Source organism: Lottia gigantea, assembly GCF_000327385.1.
Source record: "Lottia gigantea unplaced genomic scaffold LOTGIsca_7, whole genome shotgun sequence".
In the NCBI taxonomy this organism is placed as follows: Eukaryota; Metazoa; Mollusca; class Gastropoda; family Lottiidae; genus Lottia; species Lottia gigantea.
The window spans coordinates 4,355,418-4,374,709 of record NW_008710370.1 but is presented as its reverse complement, the minus strand read 5'-3'; the positions used below and the strand labels follow the sequence as shown (position 1 = coordinate 4,374,709).

The window sequence follows — 19,292 nt, the reverse complement described above, 5'->3', positions numbered from 1 at the left end:
ACCGATTAAAAACTATTTCAAAGGCTAGACAAGTCCGAGCGCTTAGGATATTTTCATTCTAATCCATTCAACTCGGCGTCCCCGTTACACATATAAAGTTAAGAAACGTGTATTTGAAAATATTGGCATTTAAAGAAAAAAAGAAAATTTTAAGAAATATCATTAAAAGTGTCCTCGTTTATTCTGCAAACATGGCTTACAGATATTCTCTGTGAAAACCTTTCTTTAAAAGACGGTCATAATTCGACATATCTTTCATCTTGTTAATGACTCTTTCAGGTTCGGATGTTTTACGCCAAAGATCATTAAGCTTGAAAGGAGGAAACAGTTTGGTGGTAGGGCATTGGTTAGGCATAATTATACCCTGTATTATACTGATTACAGTTATACCGCTTGTTTATCTGGTTTGTAAGTATATTTCCTTTGTGAAATGGCCAATGTTTGACACGGAAGCCGCCAATAGACGGTGTCCGATGCGGGGTTATTGATACAGGGGTCTTGCAGACACGATTCGCTTCTATTATTTTTAACTGTATCGATAATCCCACACCGTACATTTTACGGGTCACCGCACCTTACTTATTCTAACCTGTAGACAATAAACTCATATTATTTTGGCTAAAAACTGCAAACGGTTAATATTCCCGAGCTGTCGTCAAACGTTCCCCAGTAAAAAACTAAATTGTTCAGTTTCTTTTAAAAGAGTTACAAGATCTCAAAAACCCAATTGAATTTTATTCCTTCTGATTGTAATAAACATTAACCTTACCTTGTGTACATTTAAGGCAAGGTTAATCCACATGCAGTGGAAACGTTTATTTGAAAAGATAGGAATTTTGTGTTTTAGTTCAAGGCTTGAAATCACTGTTATTATGACATGTTTATATTGTGATACGACCATAAGTGAATTTTCTAAGAGCGGAAGAATTTATTTTCATGATGAAAATTGATCGTTCGGTCTTCATTTTCCACTCCACAACCGATATCGAATCTCCTACAATTATTTAATTGTAGGCGATCCTTGTATCGGAAATTGATTTTCAAGGTTATGGAAAGCTAATATGTGGCTAATCATGTAACTTCCATAAAATCTCAGAATTTCTATTGACAAATTCAAATAGGTCAGTTGTATGAGGAGTGCATAGCGTGAAACTCGGGAGTTTCAGGTTCTGTTTTAATAGTTCTATATCGCTCTACAATTGATGTATTGAGCACTATTTTAACAGTGGTATTTCTATATCGCTCTACAATTGATGTAGTGAGCACTATTTTAACAGTGGTATTTCTATATAGTTCTACAATTGACGTATTGAATACTATTTTAACAGTGGTATTTCTATATCGCTCTACAATTGAGCACTATTTTAACAGTGGTAGTTCTATATCTCTCTACAATTGATGTATTGAACACTATTTTAACAGTGGTAGTTCTATATCACTCTACAATTGATGTATTGAACACTATTTTAACAGTGGTATTTCTATATAGCTCTACGATTGATGTATTGAGCACTATTTTAACAGTGGTATTTCTATATCGCTCTACAATTGATGAATTGAGAACTATTTTAACAGTGGTATTTCTATATCGCTCTACAATTGAGCACTATTTTAACAGTGGTAGTTCTATATCTCTCTACAATTGATGTATTGAACACTATTTTAACAGTGGTAGTTCTATATCACTCTACAATTGATGTATTGAACACTATTTTAACAGTGGTATTTCTATATAGCTCTACGATTGATGTATTGAGCACTATTTTAACAGTGGTATTTCTATATCGCTCTACAATTGATGTATTGAGCACTATTTTAACAGTGGTATTTCTATATCGCTCTATAATTGATGTATTGAGCACTATTTTAACAGTGGTTATAGTTTGTTTTATAATTGATTCTCTATTGTAGATAGACGACGACTAGCCAAATCACCTAAAAATATTATTAAGTTAGATCGGATGATTACAAGTAGACAGAATGGTAATATAGTGGCGTCAGTCATGCAAATAAACTCTAATTATGATATAGTAATGTCCAATTGTCCAGATAATCAATTACGAGAACTGCCAAGAAGGCATCTTAAATTAGCAAGGTAAATGTAACAAAATCTGTGTCCGCCTACTACCTATACCGTTTCGAAATTAACCCTCATGCTCTCAATATAGATGTTGATGAAAAAAATTTTTTTGAACAGCTATTTAATTTTCTTTCTGAGAAACTAACACTTTGTGTGACTTCCATCTGCCTGTAACATATTCTGCATTCCAAAGCGGGATGATTTGATTAATTTTAACAGTGCGATAATTTTTTTAAACCATATAACTATATACACGTGCATTTAGCCTGTTCTTCGAGAGAGAAAAAATTGTCTTTGATATGTAAGATTGTTTCCAAAAATAAAGAACCTGCCTTATGGTGAGATATGCCACACCGTGGTTTACAAGGTTTTATTGTTTTATTACAACACTAACTTTTCTACCTGATGATGACTGGAATTTAAATTTTACAAAGGACTATTACATGTATAACATGAAATCGTGTTCATTTATTTAAAACCTTCTTCTATACTTGGAGTCATTATTTCTTTATTTCCTGAAATAAAGTATACTTATTCACGCAATTGATAACCTTTCTAAGAATTATGTTCTGTATTGGGAATGCCTGTAAGCTTGAAACAACGTCTCAGTTTACTTTATAAAGAGTAAGTCAACATCTAAAAGGATTGAATCAAAGGATTAATACCCATATCCCGAGGGAATACAAAACCAATTTTATGTGTTCCTCTCTTTGCACTGATTCATATTACTATATATTTAAGGTTATTGGGTCATGGTGCATTTGGTGAAGTATATCAAGGATTTTTAGCGAGTGTTGCTCATCTTACAGAAGATCTCAAAGTGGCTGTTAAGGTGATTATACGTCTATAATCCTTAATCATATACCCAAAGACTTTTTTAATACTCTATCATTATACATTGCTATTTCATTACATGATCTTTAACATACAGACTCCGTAGAACAATTCCAATGTGGTTGAATGAATCTGAAAAAGTTATAGATGCGAGCCAGCGCACAAAAAAAGAAAAAAAGAATAAATGAAGTAAAAAAAAACACAGGATTTGTGAATAAGTGAATAAAAATATCTCGGTTAATATTGTAAAGACATATTTGTTTTGTTACTTTCTATATTGAGAAGAATAATAGAGTCGATTTTGTTTTTCTTTCCATCATTTGCATTGTTAAAACTAAAATTCGCAAATTTAGTCACTTATGACATTTTTGCTCTGATCCAGCGATATATCCCGCTCTTCACTTAGATTATGATATAAATATTTCAAAATATACATTGAAATGTAACACTTTATTCAAGTACTTGTCTTTGAGAATAAGATGTTTTTTTTCATATATTACAGACATTACCGACCTTATGTACAGAACAAACTGAAATAGATTTTATAACGGAAGCTGTAATACTCAGGTATGACATGTGTACGCAATAATACAAAAAATAGCTATCAATGAAATCACCGGATTTAACTGTAACAATGAATTGCATGTTACATAAAGCCATAATAATTGCTACATGTACCTTCACATCATAGCGATTAGCAGTTGCGTATGGTTGCTAATAGTAAAAGTGGTCATGAATACCGATCACTATTCTATGCAACTGATGATTGCTATGTTGTGAGGCCCCCTTAAGAGATATAGTCTTACGATCAAAATAAAAGAAGCAAAGAAACATTTACGATAAATATCAAGATTCAAGGTTTGTTTGACATCAGTGCAGAAAGTACATTCATTTTTTATAATTATTTATGTCGGCCGATTTCCGATCGACGTCTGTGTTTCCTTTAATATCAGAACATCTTGACCAGACTCCATTTTACTGACGTCAATTTTGCAATTATTAACCATTTACCCGATACACAAAACACCAAAAACATTTTAAATTTCTAAAATAATAGATATAATAGGGTTTGGCTTTTCATTTCAGCAAATTTAACCATCCGAATATTGTAAAATTAATCGGGGTTTGCTTTGATAAAACTCCTCGGTACATCGTTTTGGAACTATTGGATGGTGGTGATCTGAAAATGTTCCTGAGAGAATCCAGACCAACTCCAGTAAGCTCTCTATCCTTCATTGATCCATGCCCAGATAGGCCCATATTATTCTATAATCCAGTAGTAGGGGCCTTCTAACAAATACGTATGTTGAAACTTATGAGTTGAGCATGTATATACATGTATACGCGTCGAACACAACCGAAATCAGCAATCAGTTACCTCTATAGTTGCGCTCAAATCATAGCGATCACCAGTTGCGTATGGTTGAGAATAAAAGATAGACATTAAAGTTCGATTGCAACTGATGTAACTAATCTGCGAACGCAGACGATCAATTAATACGCAACACAGGGGCGCTACGCACGCCATCGTTACGATTTAGGACTAGTGGAATATGTTTCATTAGTTAAAATAGTGTTTGTTGAATGTACTCTGTGAACTTAACTCATTTCAACAATATGTCGTTGTGATTTTGTATCCAAATAAAGCAATTTTGTCAGACAATTAACGTAGATTTGTCGGCCATAAACAGAATTCTAATCGATTTAGAGGTATTCTAGTTCAAACATTAACGTCACACGGCTCGCCCTCGTGAATGTACCATCTCATTTAGAAGCTCATAGTGTGATACACAGAATTACAAAGAAACTACGGTACCCAATTATAAACCAGACTAAATTATGTACATTCTCAATATTCGTTTATAATATTCACTAGAATCAGTTTTTCAAATTCTTTGGAGACATCATAATATGACTTATAAAGGACGGCGCTACTTCACTTTTGTACCTGCACGATTTTAACCTTTTATCTACTAAAATACAACATAACGATGTTCCAGACCATTTTCTGATTACTTTCACTAAATTTCACTAATAATTTTTTGTTCGTAAAAAATATCGGCCCCCTTTGATTCTTGGTCTACTTGACAAAAGGGTAGTACTATTTTTTTTTAGACCTATTTAATTCACAAGTTGAAAATATTTGAGCAATAGGAACAATCGCTTGGAATCGATAATCAACATAAGCATCTGTTCTCCTTTCTTTGGAATTTATTTTAGTGGTTATATTTCTTATTTTCAGTCCCGAAGTCCAGGTTTAAAAATCCTAGATTTATTACGGTTGTGTCATGATGTTGCTTGCGCTTGTCAACATTTGGAAGAAAAACACTTTATACACAGGTAAAGACACCATTTGCCATAAGAAAAGAATTTTTTTGTATTCACTATTTAACAGGTGGTTGGATAATGGCATTTTATGGAGTGAATTGTCCACTGGTTTAGATTTTAGAATCAATGCAATCGAAATTCTCTGAAGGAGAAAATTTGCTTAAAGACAGCATTACTCCACTCGGTCACTACGACTAACAGATATAGTGGCCTAAATGTTAATTTACGTAAACATAGACGAAGCCTCTGAGTTTCCTTCTGAAATCGGGTGTGGATAGCCGAGAGTGGACTCTATCATCAGACTATGTAAATATTTAAATATAAAGCCGCCGATCGGGAGGATCATCATCTCCGCCAATTGTCTCGCGTGCCGATTCTTTCAGCAGAATGGTCTTACTACAGACTGTGCATCCGTACACATATGTTCGCTCAACTGAACCGGTCGTGTGACTTTCACGTGACTGATAGCATTTGGGTTAAAAGTTTGATCCTGTGAAGTCAAGAGCAGGACGTGTTTTCAAATTTGATTAGAGAATTGATTAAAGAAATGTATACAAATAATATAAGACCTATATAAACCTTCACATTATATAACATTCCCTTTGAGGCCAAAGTGATATATTATGTCATTTGCCAATTTACAAGCAAATTGCTATTCTGGGATGATCAGTTAATTGTATTTTCTATTATAGAGATATTGCAGCAAGAAATTGCTTGTTAACAACAAAGGGACCTTCACGCAGAGCCAAGATAGCAGATTTTGGTATGTCACGCGATATTTACAGGTCTGTATAATACTATATAATTTTTTGGTCTTTTGGACAACTGACATTAAACTATCAGAAAGCCTTTAGCAATCGTATTTGAAATAGATAGTACAAAAAGCTTCACAAACTCTTAAAAATACAAATTCTGTTTTAAGAGATAATTATCAATAATTATCCGACTAAAATCAAATTAGACTTGAACATTATTCAAATATAAGCCAATATCGCTACGTTTGTATTTCCCAAAAGAAATCCAATAGGTTCCTTTCATTTATGATATAGGACAATGTTTAAAATGATACAATCATACCAATTCCCATCCCAAACGATAAGATTCCTAGTACCCGAAATAACAATATATTAGTTTTACATTTGTCTATTGTTGAAAAGAAAAACATGAAGCTTCTGTTCTATGTTTCGATACCTGATTGAGCTCTTAATGACAGGCTAAGTTATGCAGTATGCTTTCATCTTCTAGATTTTCGCCATATTTCTTTATTCATGACTAAAGGAAAATATATTTGCCGATCCAGGCCTTCTAGACTGGTGCAGCCCGAATATGCTACTCGTATTGTATCAAACGAGGTAACAACCTGTATTGGCAGATTGAGATATGTATTCAACGATGAGCTTTTAAGTATTGAACACAATCACAAGAGGTCGATATCATGTTAGGCACAATTTTACCATTCCCTGCTGGTGGCTTACATTTTTGTTTACATCACATTAATCGTAGATATATCATAGATAGATCATGGATTTATAGTCCTTTTTTGATGGAATAAATCTCGGCAACATCGTTTTCAATTGATTTTGTATTTATTTTAACAACATTTTGACAACAAGTTAGCAAATATGGTCATACTGTACACTTGACAACTTTCTTTTTCGACAACATGGTATCATGTCATCATGTTGCTGGAAATATCAGAAATACTGTCAGTGTCTGTTAATGTCAAACTACGAATTACACTCATACACAGTAATTGTATATTATTTATTTTGTAACTGGTATTTTTTATAATGGTGCTTAAAAGTTGTTTTGACCTAGTCAATTATTTTCATTTCACTTTTCATTTCCATTTCTTTGGGGACATGTAATCATTTTGTTTTACAGCATTTAAGTATTTTTTTCTAGATCTGATTATTATAAAAAGACAGGAAAAGCATTATTACCGGTGAAATGGATGCCGCCTGAAGCCTTTTTAGATGGAATATTTACAGCCAAAACAGATATATGGTAATTAAATGCATAATTGTATTATTTAACAGAAGTCATTTGTGTTAAAGATGAAAATTGCAGGCATTTATTCTAATTCTACACAACCAAATCTGATTTTAAGTCAATAAACATGATAATGCTGTATTATATAAAGTACAATTCTTATAACATTTACATTGAAATGGAGAAAACACCATTAACAGGTCATTAAGACATTTCTGACAATGATTGACGTATGACTTTGGTCGTCGAAAGACATTTCTGCACATCTGCAGATGAGTCATTTCATAAGGACAAACAGTTCACTAGGTTTTTATGTAGCATAAATAGTTATTATAACTTTACAATTAATGTATTAATATCTATTTAACTTACCTAAATTTATATGTACTGCTCGCGTTGATATTTTTACTTTTACCTGGCCCCGGGGCCAGAGGCCTTTTTTTCATACTGACCTGAGATTTTACTCAAATTTAAAGCAGTTATTACAGGTGCATAACTGTAAAGAAAAAAGTATATCAATCTATTCCTTAGGGCATAATGTTTCTGACATTATCGCATAAATCTACTAATTTTTCCTTTTTTGATTCGAAGGGCATTATGAATTTGATTGAATACTCAGCTGAGCATTAGGAATGTTTTGTGAACCTGAAGCAAAGGTGTGCACAATTATTTTTGCATATATTAAAGTCTTTGTTGTCGCCAATCTCTTCCAATATCTTTGCCTTGTAAGTGATTATTGTACCTAGCAGATTATATTTGCCTGTAAACGCAGTTAATACTAATACGATTGCAAATTTAGGTCGTATGGTATTCTACTGTGGGAGATATTTTCTCTTGGTCATATGCCTTATCCGGGATGCACAAACGAAGAAGTAATGCAGACTGTGACCATTGGTGGAAGATTAAGTTCTCCTGAAGGTTGTCCCATATCTATGTAAGTAAACTTTACTGAATCAATGAAATCGGCAAGTACCATCAACTTTTAACTTTTCCTTTCGTAACTTTATGCAAAAAAAAAGTTTTATGTCTCAATTCTACCCTCTTGATACCGTTAACCAGCGTTTTTCAATCCAAAAGTGGGATATTTTGTCGTTCTTTTCTGTCCGACATGGAAAAGGATTGCAGGGGAACATAACAAGATTACGGAATAGTACGGAAGGATGGCGGTAATGAAATCAATCAAGGAGCCTGAAAAGGGCAATAGAAAGAAAAAGGTTCAAAATCCCTGGTCATTACAATAGAGAATATACCGTCTGATTGCCTTCAGCTAGTTCTTCTACGGCTATTATAACGATGCTGATATTTCATTCCACATATAATAATCGGCTAATGACCGACAAACATTTAAAATAGGTGGGTGGTTGTTGTACGATTTCTCTGGAGCAATTTCACTTTTATTTTTATTAGTATTAAAGATTATCACTAGGAATGGCATAATAAAAAATCCGTACAAGCAAGACAATTCCGTTAATCACAATCTCGTTCAAAGTATTGCAAAATCGAGAGTAGAAGATGTGTAGTAGTGGACTCCTCCAAAGAGAAGTACCATCAGGTGTTTCGAAAAAAGTCTGATCGGCTGCCTTAGGAAGTTAATATATAAAGCGAGGAAACTTAACAAACAGTAATGGTTCTGTGCATTTTAGATTCGAAACAGGTAATTGCCAAATTTCAAAACGGATACACTCTCGTTTAAATATTATTATTTTTCAGATATCATATCATGAGTGAGTGCTGGACAACCGCGCCTGAAGATCGACCATCATTTTCAACCATTGTAAATAAAATAGAAAAATCGTTAGAGGTAATATCAACAGTGCGTTTATCTATTGGCCTAACTAATTATCACTTTCAAAAGCGTTTGGAAATAAAATTTGTCTGTTATTTTTAAACATTATAAGACCTATTTTTACAAATGTCGCATAAATCGTGGGTTCATAGCCTTATGAAAAATTCAAATGATGGCTTTTTCTTACATATAGAAGCTTATTATAGACATCATTACTATCTAAGATCATCTTATGACTGGAGGCAACAAAGCCACTTAAGTACTAGGTGAGTGGGTGTCGATAGAAATTACTTAGATTTGATAACCCATCATATTCTCACTAAAAGTTTTCACTAAAAGTTGACTTCATTGGAATCGCTATAAGCTGACCTTAATACACAAAATTAGCACAAGAAATGTATTGTCGAAGTTCTAAAGGTACAGTGGGAAATTTAAAAAGAAATTTGATATCTAAATTAAAGATAGCTTACCTGGCAATGAGATATAAGACCACTGGCAGCTTTGATTTTGAATAAAAATAATTGGCAGTAACAGTAACCATCAACAGTATGAAATATTCAACCTTCAGTTATTCACTTTTGGGGCGATACTGAATAATATTACCATTTTTGTCCAAATCTGGCAAGAATCGATCCTTTGAGCGTTTATAGCTAAAAATTAATTGCGTTTTCAAGAACGGGGTCAATAACTTATATGAAATATTTTTCGATTTTTTGTTTATTTTCAATAGTGTTTACCACGGGGTGATAATAAACAATATCACCAAGTTTCATCAAAATCCGTCAAGAATTATGCCTTCTAGAGTGTTGAGCGCTGTGAAGGGACGGACATAGGTGACGGCAATATACACTACACATTTCATGTGGGCGTATAAAAACCATGCTGACAACAATATTTCAATATAAGCCTCTTGGTTAAATAGCCGACTTTATAGTTTGAATAACTCTTAAGTGTGAAATCAACTGAATGAATATACTGAACTGAGTTTTGTTAAATTTGATGAAAACTGTTTTGAATGCATAAGAACGGAAAATGTTAATTTCCTTCTTGATGTACATTGGCGTCAACCATGTCTGTCCGTCTAGAAAGGAGGCACAAACCCTAGAAGGCTTAATTCTGGATGGATTTTGACGAAACCTGGTGTGAGTGTTTGCTATTACCCGAAGATAAACCCTATCGAAAATCACAAGAATCGAAACATATTTAGTATGAGATTTTGTCCTTGTTTTCCAAAAACAGGTTCAAGTTTGTCAACACTCTAGAAGGCCCAAATTTACAGATTTTGACGAAACTTAATATTATTCAGTATCGCCCCAAAAGTTCAAAAGAAATGTATGAAAGGTTGAATATTTCACACTCGTGATTGTAACTGTACTGCCAAATTTTTTTTTTCAAAATCAAATTTACTAGTGTGCCTATAATACCTTGCCTGACAAGCTCAATTTGGGATGTGTCATCACAGTGCGAAGACATTCAAGTAAGCGACAGAAATTATAATTATAATTCGGACTACATATTATTTTAATTTCTATCCAACTGCGTGCCATTTACTTTGTATGAATTATGTCATTGTATTACAGTCGGAGTATCAAGCTGATAATCCCCTCCAAAAACATCGTATTTATCACGATATTATTAATCCATCTCTAATCAGGTGGCCATCCGCGTTCAATTGAAATTATATACGTACTATTATCTTTCATGCCCTACTAAATGTTTCTAGATTCCACATGATGACTCGTAATGCAGTAGCAACTAGTCTGGAATCTTAAAGTGATTCGCCATTTTCGCGAGTTGATTTTGATCTTGAATATATGTTAATGGTCTTCAGAACTACTTTTTATTCCTTCAAAAAAAAATGTGTGCAATTTCTTTATCAATCACCTAGTTTCATTGATTTAATCGGTGCTAGCTGAAATATATTCCTTCTCATTAGACTTCTGCTTTCATTACGACCTAGCCTATGGATTCTAAAACTGCAGGCGTGGAAGTTGAATGACAGCGATTCAAATTCAACGAATCATTTAGTTGATATCAGTATTAAAATATTACACTTATATGACACTAGAGTACTGACAAGAGTACAAAAGATGTCCTACTCCTTGTCCAAAATTATGACTGATATTTCACCATATGCTACAGACACCAATATACCCTTGAGTTTACAATACACAAAAAATCCCTTAAAATGGTATACCATGAAATAGTCAATAGACCGGTTGTAGCACAATCTGTAAGAGCATTGGAAACTTTACCTGACGTCATTTGGTGTGTGCAACAAAATGGTGGCTGTGAGCTCTGAACTCATTGGCGTTTGAAAGACCAGTGACATTGAACAATTCTTCTTTCTTCTTTATTACAATTAACCCAGCTGTAAATGGTACAGATAATCCGGGAAAGTGCTATTTCTTTTTTCTTTATTTTTTATGAATTATAATATATCTATTTCAGGATGATGAAATTGCAAGTCGTGAATTGACTGCGTTTTATCAACCTAACTGTGCCGGAGCCCATAGGTTGCGACTTCCAAGTGGATTTATGCCTACGCATGTACAATCGTGGCAGTGCCTTCCAGAGTCATCAGCCTATTTAGAACCCCTGCTCCCAGCATCACCTCAATCACCAAGTGACACTTTCTCAAGCTGTGAACGGGAGGGCAGTCGAGGTCCTTTGTTAGGAAAGACAGATGATCAAGTGGATTGTTCTACTGACGAAGACAGTAACGGATCTACATCAGTTTGCGATGAACCGTATGATGATCATTCATAACATTACAAAAAAAAAAAAAATTCTCAGCGATATGATGCAATCCAGAGGACTAAATAGGTGTATTCACTTTCGGACCATCTCTAATGGAAGATTAATATTCAAATAAAACCAGGTTATGTTTGCCTTTTTTCAAATAATCGCCGATTGAGACTTTGTTATTCTTTCAGTTACAACGATACATGATGAGCATTTTTGACACTATCAAGCGGTAAAAAAGAAACCCTATCTTAAAAGCTTACTTAATATGTGACGTAAATTGTTTTTCACAAGTAAATAAAGGTGAATGTGATAGGCACTTTTGACATATGTAATGAAAGAAAAACAAAACATGTCATTATGTTCTAGGATTTCTATATATTCTATATACCCATTTGTGAGTTAAAATTTTTCAATAATAAATAAGCACTTTTAAAATATGTTAGAAAAGAAAAAAGTCTTGGTGTTTTAGAATATTGGCTTATTAATTTAATTTTACATACATTATTATATTAGATATTTTATATGCGACCGAAATCGAGTTCAGAAATATAGAATTGGTAAAGTAAGAAATAATGTTCTAACATTCCTTTAAGGGACTGATGCGCCATGATGGAGCGTTGATTTGAGTCTTGAATATATGAAAATAGTCTTCAGAAATGTACGAAAATAGCATAATTCCTTCAAAAATATCTCAAACTAAGATTTTCTTATCCAATTTTCATAGTTGTCTTTTTTATATATGCCTGTGGCTCAAGAAAACACGACGCGTCTTTTTAACTCTCTTAAAACACAAATAGATTTGAAGGCTGTGACGGTGAGCTGTTAACACTATTACTGTGGACTTAGCTGAAACATATTCCTGTTTGTAAGACTAAGGTATCATAAGTTGAAAAAATGGCGCATCTGTCCCTTTAAAATTTCTTTCAAAAAATTCGACAAGTTTATATGTGTTTAATAATCATCCAAAATATATCGGAAAATCAACACTGATCATCTTCATTCGTTCATCTTCAGAAAATGTATATAAGCCATATATATTTATACATATAAAATAGATATTAACGACAGTTTAGTGGATCTTGTTTCGTCTCTATGGTGATACATATAAACTATAATTGAGAATATATATTTACGACAGATAAGTGTTTCGTCAAACAGTATTTATAGGGTTTTGTTTTTTCGAGAGTGTCTCGTATGGTTCCGTTGTATCAAAATGGCAAGGAAAAGTTCAAGACGAAAAGAATAAAACCCAAAAAAAGTAAAATAAAAATACCATATCTTCTCAACAGATCTTAGCCAACGCCACTATATCGAAACTTATAAAATGTATAATCAATCTGATTAAAATTCACCATCCAATACCCGAATAAATTATTATGTACTGCGATTTCCAGGTCACTTAACTATTAGACCAATCAAGTCGCATATTGTCGAAAGCTTTGTTAACCGCATTATGGTATAATTTTTATATCTAATTCGGTTGTCATTTCAGGAGTGACATAAAAATACAGTGTAGGTTTGGGTGCGGCTTCCCGTGCGGTTACAACAAGCGATCATCGCGAATCTTCGCAGCCTGCATTGATCGAGTCCTGGACTCATTCACCACCACCGTTTAAATTTTCAATTCAATAGTGACATGAAAGTACAGAGTGGGTTTTTTTTCTACTGTATGATGTTAATTACACATTGAACTGACCGCCTTACCTTGCCTTTTAGCAACACAACACACCGAAAGTCGGCTGTAACTTTTTGACTTTTTTAAGCATTGGTCAATGGAATAGAAAACTTAGACGAGCGTCACAAAACTGAGTAGGTTGCTAAATGTAATCATACCATAAGGTCCTCATATTAATAATTGCTCATTAGAATGGTTTACATCGTAGTTTTTTATATATTTGTTTCATTGTGTTTGTTATTAAAATAATATGGTATTGCTGTAACTGTTTTTGTCTTCTACCTTACTTTGGAATACTTTACCCGGACACATTTACGTAATGGTGAGAAAAAATAATGCGTAACATAACATTTTTTTGTTAATTATTTGTTTGTCTTCGTCTAAGTTCTAATCAAGAAAGCTGTAGCTTATAACATTCCAGGTTCCTTTTTATAATCTTGTCGAGAACATGCCGTATCAGACTTCCTTTCTCCCTAGTAAGACGTCAGTAAGTCACCAATGGGGGACAACTGCAATGAACGAATTAGAATTATCAAACACGACCTGTCCTTTGTTGGTTGATAAATCAACAGAACTAAAGCTTTTCGCCCTTTTTCCTCCTAATTGGACTAGAACGTAGGATTTGACCTCAGTTGTTTTGCGATTGTCAATATATGGGTCTGTATACATTACCTTTGATCCTAGCGCTTGGGACAATAAACCAAGGCTCTGTGTGCCACAGGCTATTGATATTTTGCAATCCAAAAAAGGAAGGCTACCAAACCTCTCCTATCAAATTTCCCTTATGGCTTACTGCATGACAATATTCGCTCTCATTAGCAAACTAAATCTAGAAAAGTAGGACGAAGTTTATCATTTTATTTCATTTTCTTTCTTTGTTTCTATCTAAATGACTAACGGTACCATCTTTCATTATGCAAGGATCGTGGACATTAGAGTTTTATTTCCTTAAACATTAAAACACAGGAAAAGGATAGATAACCATTTCATAGATCCATATTAGATTTCTAGATGTTATAAACTTGGCCAATAAATAAATATTGGCTTTGAACTTAATTCTTATCTATAATATAGGCTATATTCGACCAAGCAGTGGGCGACGAAACATGATCAAAATCGTTTTGTCGCATATCACAGGCTGGCCTTACATTTGTTATGATGAATACAACCACGCAGAGGATTATCGCAATTGTAAATTAGTACTGATACAATTTTTTTTATATTTTCACATAATTTCCTTTGATTTGGCACAGCAAGTGATGTAAGTTCACTCCTGTTGAAACAGTAACCACAAATATAAAGTGCACTAGATGATAGTGGACATACATACTAAAAAATAAAATCAGAGATGTTACATACCTAAAAGCTTGTGTCCACTTACGCGTTTTCACGTCACGTAATATGCGTCTTGAAAACGCCTAGAAGCCCTAATTAGCATTTCAATACTTCCCTGTCCTAATTAGCATTTCAATAGTTCCCTGTCCACATAGGCGTGTTGAAAAAACGCCACGCTCTATCGACGCTGCGTAATACGCTGAAAACCTCCGTAGGGTTTTCAAGCCATATCGCCTGAAGCCTCCAACTACGAATCCAACTACGGCATTAATCCTTGTACCAAGGTAGAAGGTAATCAATATTAAGGGATTTCTCAAACTGGTCAGTTGTTCCTCTGAAAGAAGAGCTTGTCTGAGTAACAACTTAAATCTAATATATAGAAAGGTCAAAAAGTTGATATTATTAATGTAAGTTAGTGATGAATTACTCCCAAAAAGATAACTGCCAGACAAGGTAATATACGCCCACTGGCATCTTTGATTTTAAATAAAAATGATTGACAGTACAGCAACAATCACCAGTATGAAATATTCAACCTTCAGTCATACACTTCCTTCGAACCATTTGAGGCGATACTGAATAATATTACCAAGTTTCATCAAAATCTGTCAAGAATTGGGCCTTCTAGACTGTTAACAGTCTAAAACTTGAACTCGTTTTTAAGAACAAGGGTAATAACTCATACCAAGTATTTTTCGATTTTCTGATTTTCGATATGGTTCATCCTTTGGTAATTTCAAACACTCAACAAATTTCTCCAAAATGTCAATAATTGAACCTTCTGGCGTTTATGAGCTAAAAATTGAACGCGTTTTCAAGAACAAGGGCAATAACTGATACTAAATATTTGTCGATTTTTCTGATTTTCAATAGGGTTCATCCTTGGGTGATGACAACAACCAAACCAAGTTTCGTCGAAATCAGTCAAGAATTGTTCCTTGTAGAGTGTTATAAGTAATTGTGGATGGGCGAACTGACATGGCTGACGGCAATTTCATGTGGACGTATGAAAAATGCTGTACGAGGTCTAGGCATGAAAATGTAGAAGAGAACACTTGTCAAAGTACTATCCAAATCATTGCACATTTGACGTCTGCAAATCGAATATTACTCATAATAAAAGTGAATTTAAATATCAGATTGTAACCAGTTCCGATAGTCTTTGAATGTCTTCAGTTGAAGAATACATTTTTGTTATGGCAAGTTTGCGTTGAATACATCCCAGGTACAGTTATTACGGTAATGTCAACACATTGAAGATTTTTGATTTGATGTTAAGCTACTGTGAAAAGTCTTAAACCAAGACTGAAACAAAAAAACCATATTATTCATTGGACTTTCACACGCCGATCGAGATCGGAACCACTGTCGCCAACGTTTTGGTATGACTTGAAACATCAATTACCATGTCTTAGATCCGTTTTCCGTGTAAGCCGCTCCGACCTGCACTAATAACCAGGAAACTGGTTAAAAGATATTACCCTAACCTATACCCTTAAGTAAATCATATCTTGGTCTCAGAAAAGTGAATTGTTTCGGTAAACTAATCAGTACTAATCACAGTTTACCGTCGAAATTTGAGCCTTCAAACCCATGTTTGTCCATAATTATGTATGTTTGAAAGTTATGTTAACGAGTCAACATATTCAGAGACTTCATTTTGAATATTGGTTGATGACGTCATGGCTATACGCACAACTACGACAGAAGATGGCTGATGTTAAGAGACTGTATCAACAAGACTTGAAATTTGGAGTATCAAAGGATACGAAACAATGGAACGAAACAATGGAAGTTTAATTTCTTGCTTGAGGTCTATTTGAAAGATTTTCGTACAGTTTTAGTAGTTCTCAAAATATTTATTTAAGGTCAAATCAAAGGTCGCCACATCATACTTAACTGAACTTTTTCTGTTCTTGACTTTGAACATAGGACAATCAAAGTTATCGTTTTACCAAAGCTGTAGCGTTTGGTGTGGTTAACCATTGGGTTTACTACTTTATTGGTGAACAATGGAGAGAAGAACCTTTAAAGAAGGTACAGAACGGTAAAAATATGTGTGTCCATAAATATTATACGCTATTATTAAACAAGAGTTGCAGTATTGATTGGGATAAATCACACTTCTGGTTCACTTTTTTAGTTGTCAATGTTTCAGTGATAAAATGTAATGTGTTTAAGCATAGATTTTTCGTTTTTTCAAGTAATAAAAATACATGGTATGTAATGATTATTTTGTCTTACCAACTTGTCTAATTATACAGATCAAATGACAAAAAATGTACATTAAAATCTAGACTATTTATTTCTTCAACCTTGAGAAGGTGTTATATCCACTATTATTTGTGTGAATGTAATTGCATGTATGACAGAATAACACCATTTCCGAAAAACGTATTTTTGTAAAATATTTTGTTTAAATTAGTTGGCAACACAAAGAGCGATAACAATTAATGATCTATCATCCCAAATTGATTTACTACTCTTGATCACCCACAAAATCATTTATGAAGGGAAATATACAATTTTCTCCATATTGGGCTGTATTGTCTTAAAGCAGAATGACATAGATCTCTTTCGATTTTCAACTGTCCGGGGATCCTCAACTTGCACAGCCTGCATCACACAGGTCTTGGTGGTTCAATGTCCAGTATCAATCCCTCCAATAGTAAAAATAAGCAATTGTGCAATGCAAAAACACAGAGAATAACATAGATATTTTATTCAGGTTGGGAGCAAATGAAAAGACTTTTTAATGATCAAAATAAAGCCTTTTTCTAAATTGTAATTGAACAAATAATCCATTATAAATTGGTTTTATTTTGTTTGGTCCAGGAATCTCTCTGGGTGTATATTATTCGGATAGAGCAGAATGCAACATAGACGCTACCATTATTTCATCGCCGTCTAATACACCATTATCTAAAGAGAAGAGAAACTGATTCAATATGTTGCGATTCAAATTAGAGTATTTGATGAAATTGGTCCCTTCAACATTTTAGAAATCAATTGATACAGGAAGTTCATATGAATATTTCATTCCCTCAGTCTTTTGTGATAAGACCCTGAATAATGTGTGAACCCACTTGTCTGCACCCGAGAGGGTTTAAACTGTCAACCGTCCGCAGATCGGCTTCATTGGTAGAGGACAAGTGAAATAAGTTAAAGAAAAGAGTATAATAATGTACCATTCTCATCCAATTTGTTAAAATACAAATCTAAATCTGCTCCAGTCAGTCCAGTTGTATCAGCAAATTGTTCTTTAGTAACTTCATCAACTTCTCTTACTTCAGCATTACGTTTTTTACCGAGAGATCGAACAGGTGTTCTAAACCATCTTACGAATCTTCCCCACCCAGCTTCGGTTTGTGGTAAAGAAGCGACCACGAGTAATACAGCCAATATTAATAGACACTTCATCTTGAGTTAACTAAAAAACATATCGATATAGTATACATTAAAAAATATCATCTTATGTTCTAGGTATAAGAATATTGTCAATTATATTATTCTTGCAAGCGGAAATACACCATTACATGTTATTCTCACATGATATAATTGTATATTTACATTTTCCATTGACATTTATCTCTCAGCGAAAACTCAGTCGTCTTGTGGCCGAAATACATTAAGATGGTTATCTCACAATACGAATGATTTATCTTCAGTTTTTAATGGAAACAACTAGACGTTACAACTAAAAGATGAGAGTGTTAGTTTTTAGTTGTCTGTTACGAGAAATCTGCCTCTACTATTTAGACACACGATTGGTGATTTTAGTTTGTTTTTTACGTAATGTCCTTATCTAAATACTTCTTGATATTCTAATGGTATGTTTTTACTGATAGATTGGGATTATAACCCCAGACAAGAGTGTCTTTTTAAGTTGATATGATACTGACGATCAAGGAGACACTCAGGCGTGGAGTTATATTCGGACACTCGGGTCGTAATGTAGTCAGCGATTAACGGATTACTCAGGTTGTTAAATCGATCTATCGGTAGGAGATAAGGTGGAACCAACTTGTACTACTGATTAACTATAAAGAAGAAACTAGTAGGATTTATTTGACTTATCAGCTTCAAAACAGAGTTTCAACATATTTTTATGTATCTGACCAAAGCATATATTTCTGATGGAAAATGCACCTGTTATAAGCGACTGAACATGACAAGGGTTGATCAAAATGCGAGATATATGTAAAATGCAAAGTGCTTACCTGATTAAAGATCTGATGAAATATGCATTTAAACGATGACTATATATACTGTTTAAAACCCTGGGCAGGTGTTATATAATTATTACTCTTCTAATTGAAATGAGTAATTATAATTGTTGCATAACAAAATAACACCATTGTCCAATTATCCATAAATATAAAAATTACGAAAAGTAACATATTTTGTTAAATAAGCAAATGAGTCACTCAATGCGTGATAATCAGTACTGAGAGTCTTTGAATGACTAGTTTGCGTTGAATAACAAAAGAAAAATAATTGTAGTTTTTGTCTAC

At 33.6% G+C, this 19,292-nt stretch overlaps 1 protein-coding gene across 1 annotated transcript; it reads left to right on the top strand.

Moving 5' to 3' along the window:
* Positions 1-2,816: 2,816 nt before the first annotated feature.
* On the top strand, positions 2,817-9,122 carry LOTGIDRAFT_107599 (hypothetical protein; the record flags this gene model as incomplete). The annotated part of the gene is made up of 8 exons (XM_009065672.1): positions 2,817-2,912; positions 3,417-3,481; positions 4,001-4,130; positions 5,157-5,254; positions 5,935-6,027; positions 7,148-7,249; positions 8,034-8,168; positions 8,945-9,122. Coding segments are annotated over 8 exons (897 nt in total), but the record flags the coding sequence as incomplete, so codon positions are not given.
* Between the last annotated feature and the right edge of the window lie 10,170 nt (positions 9,123-19,292).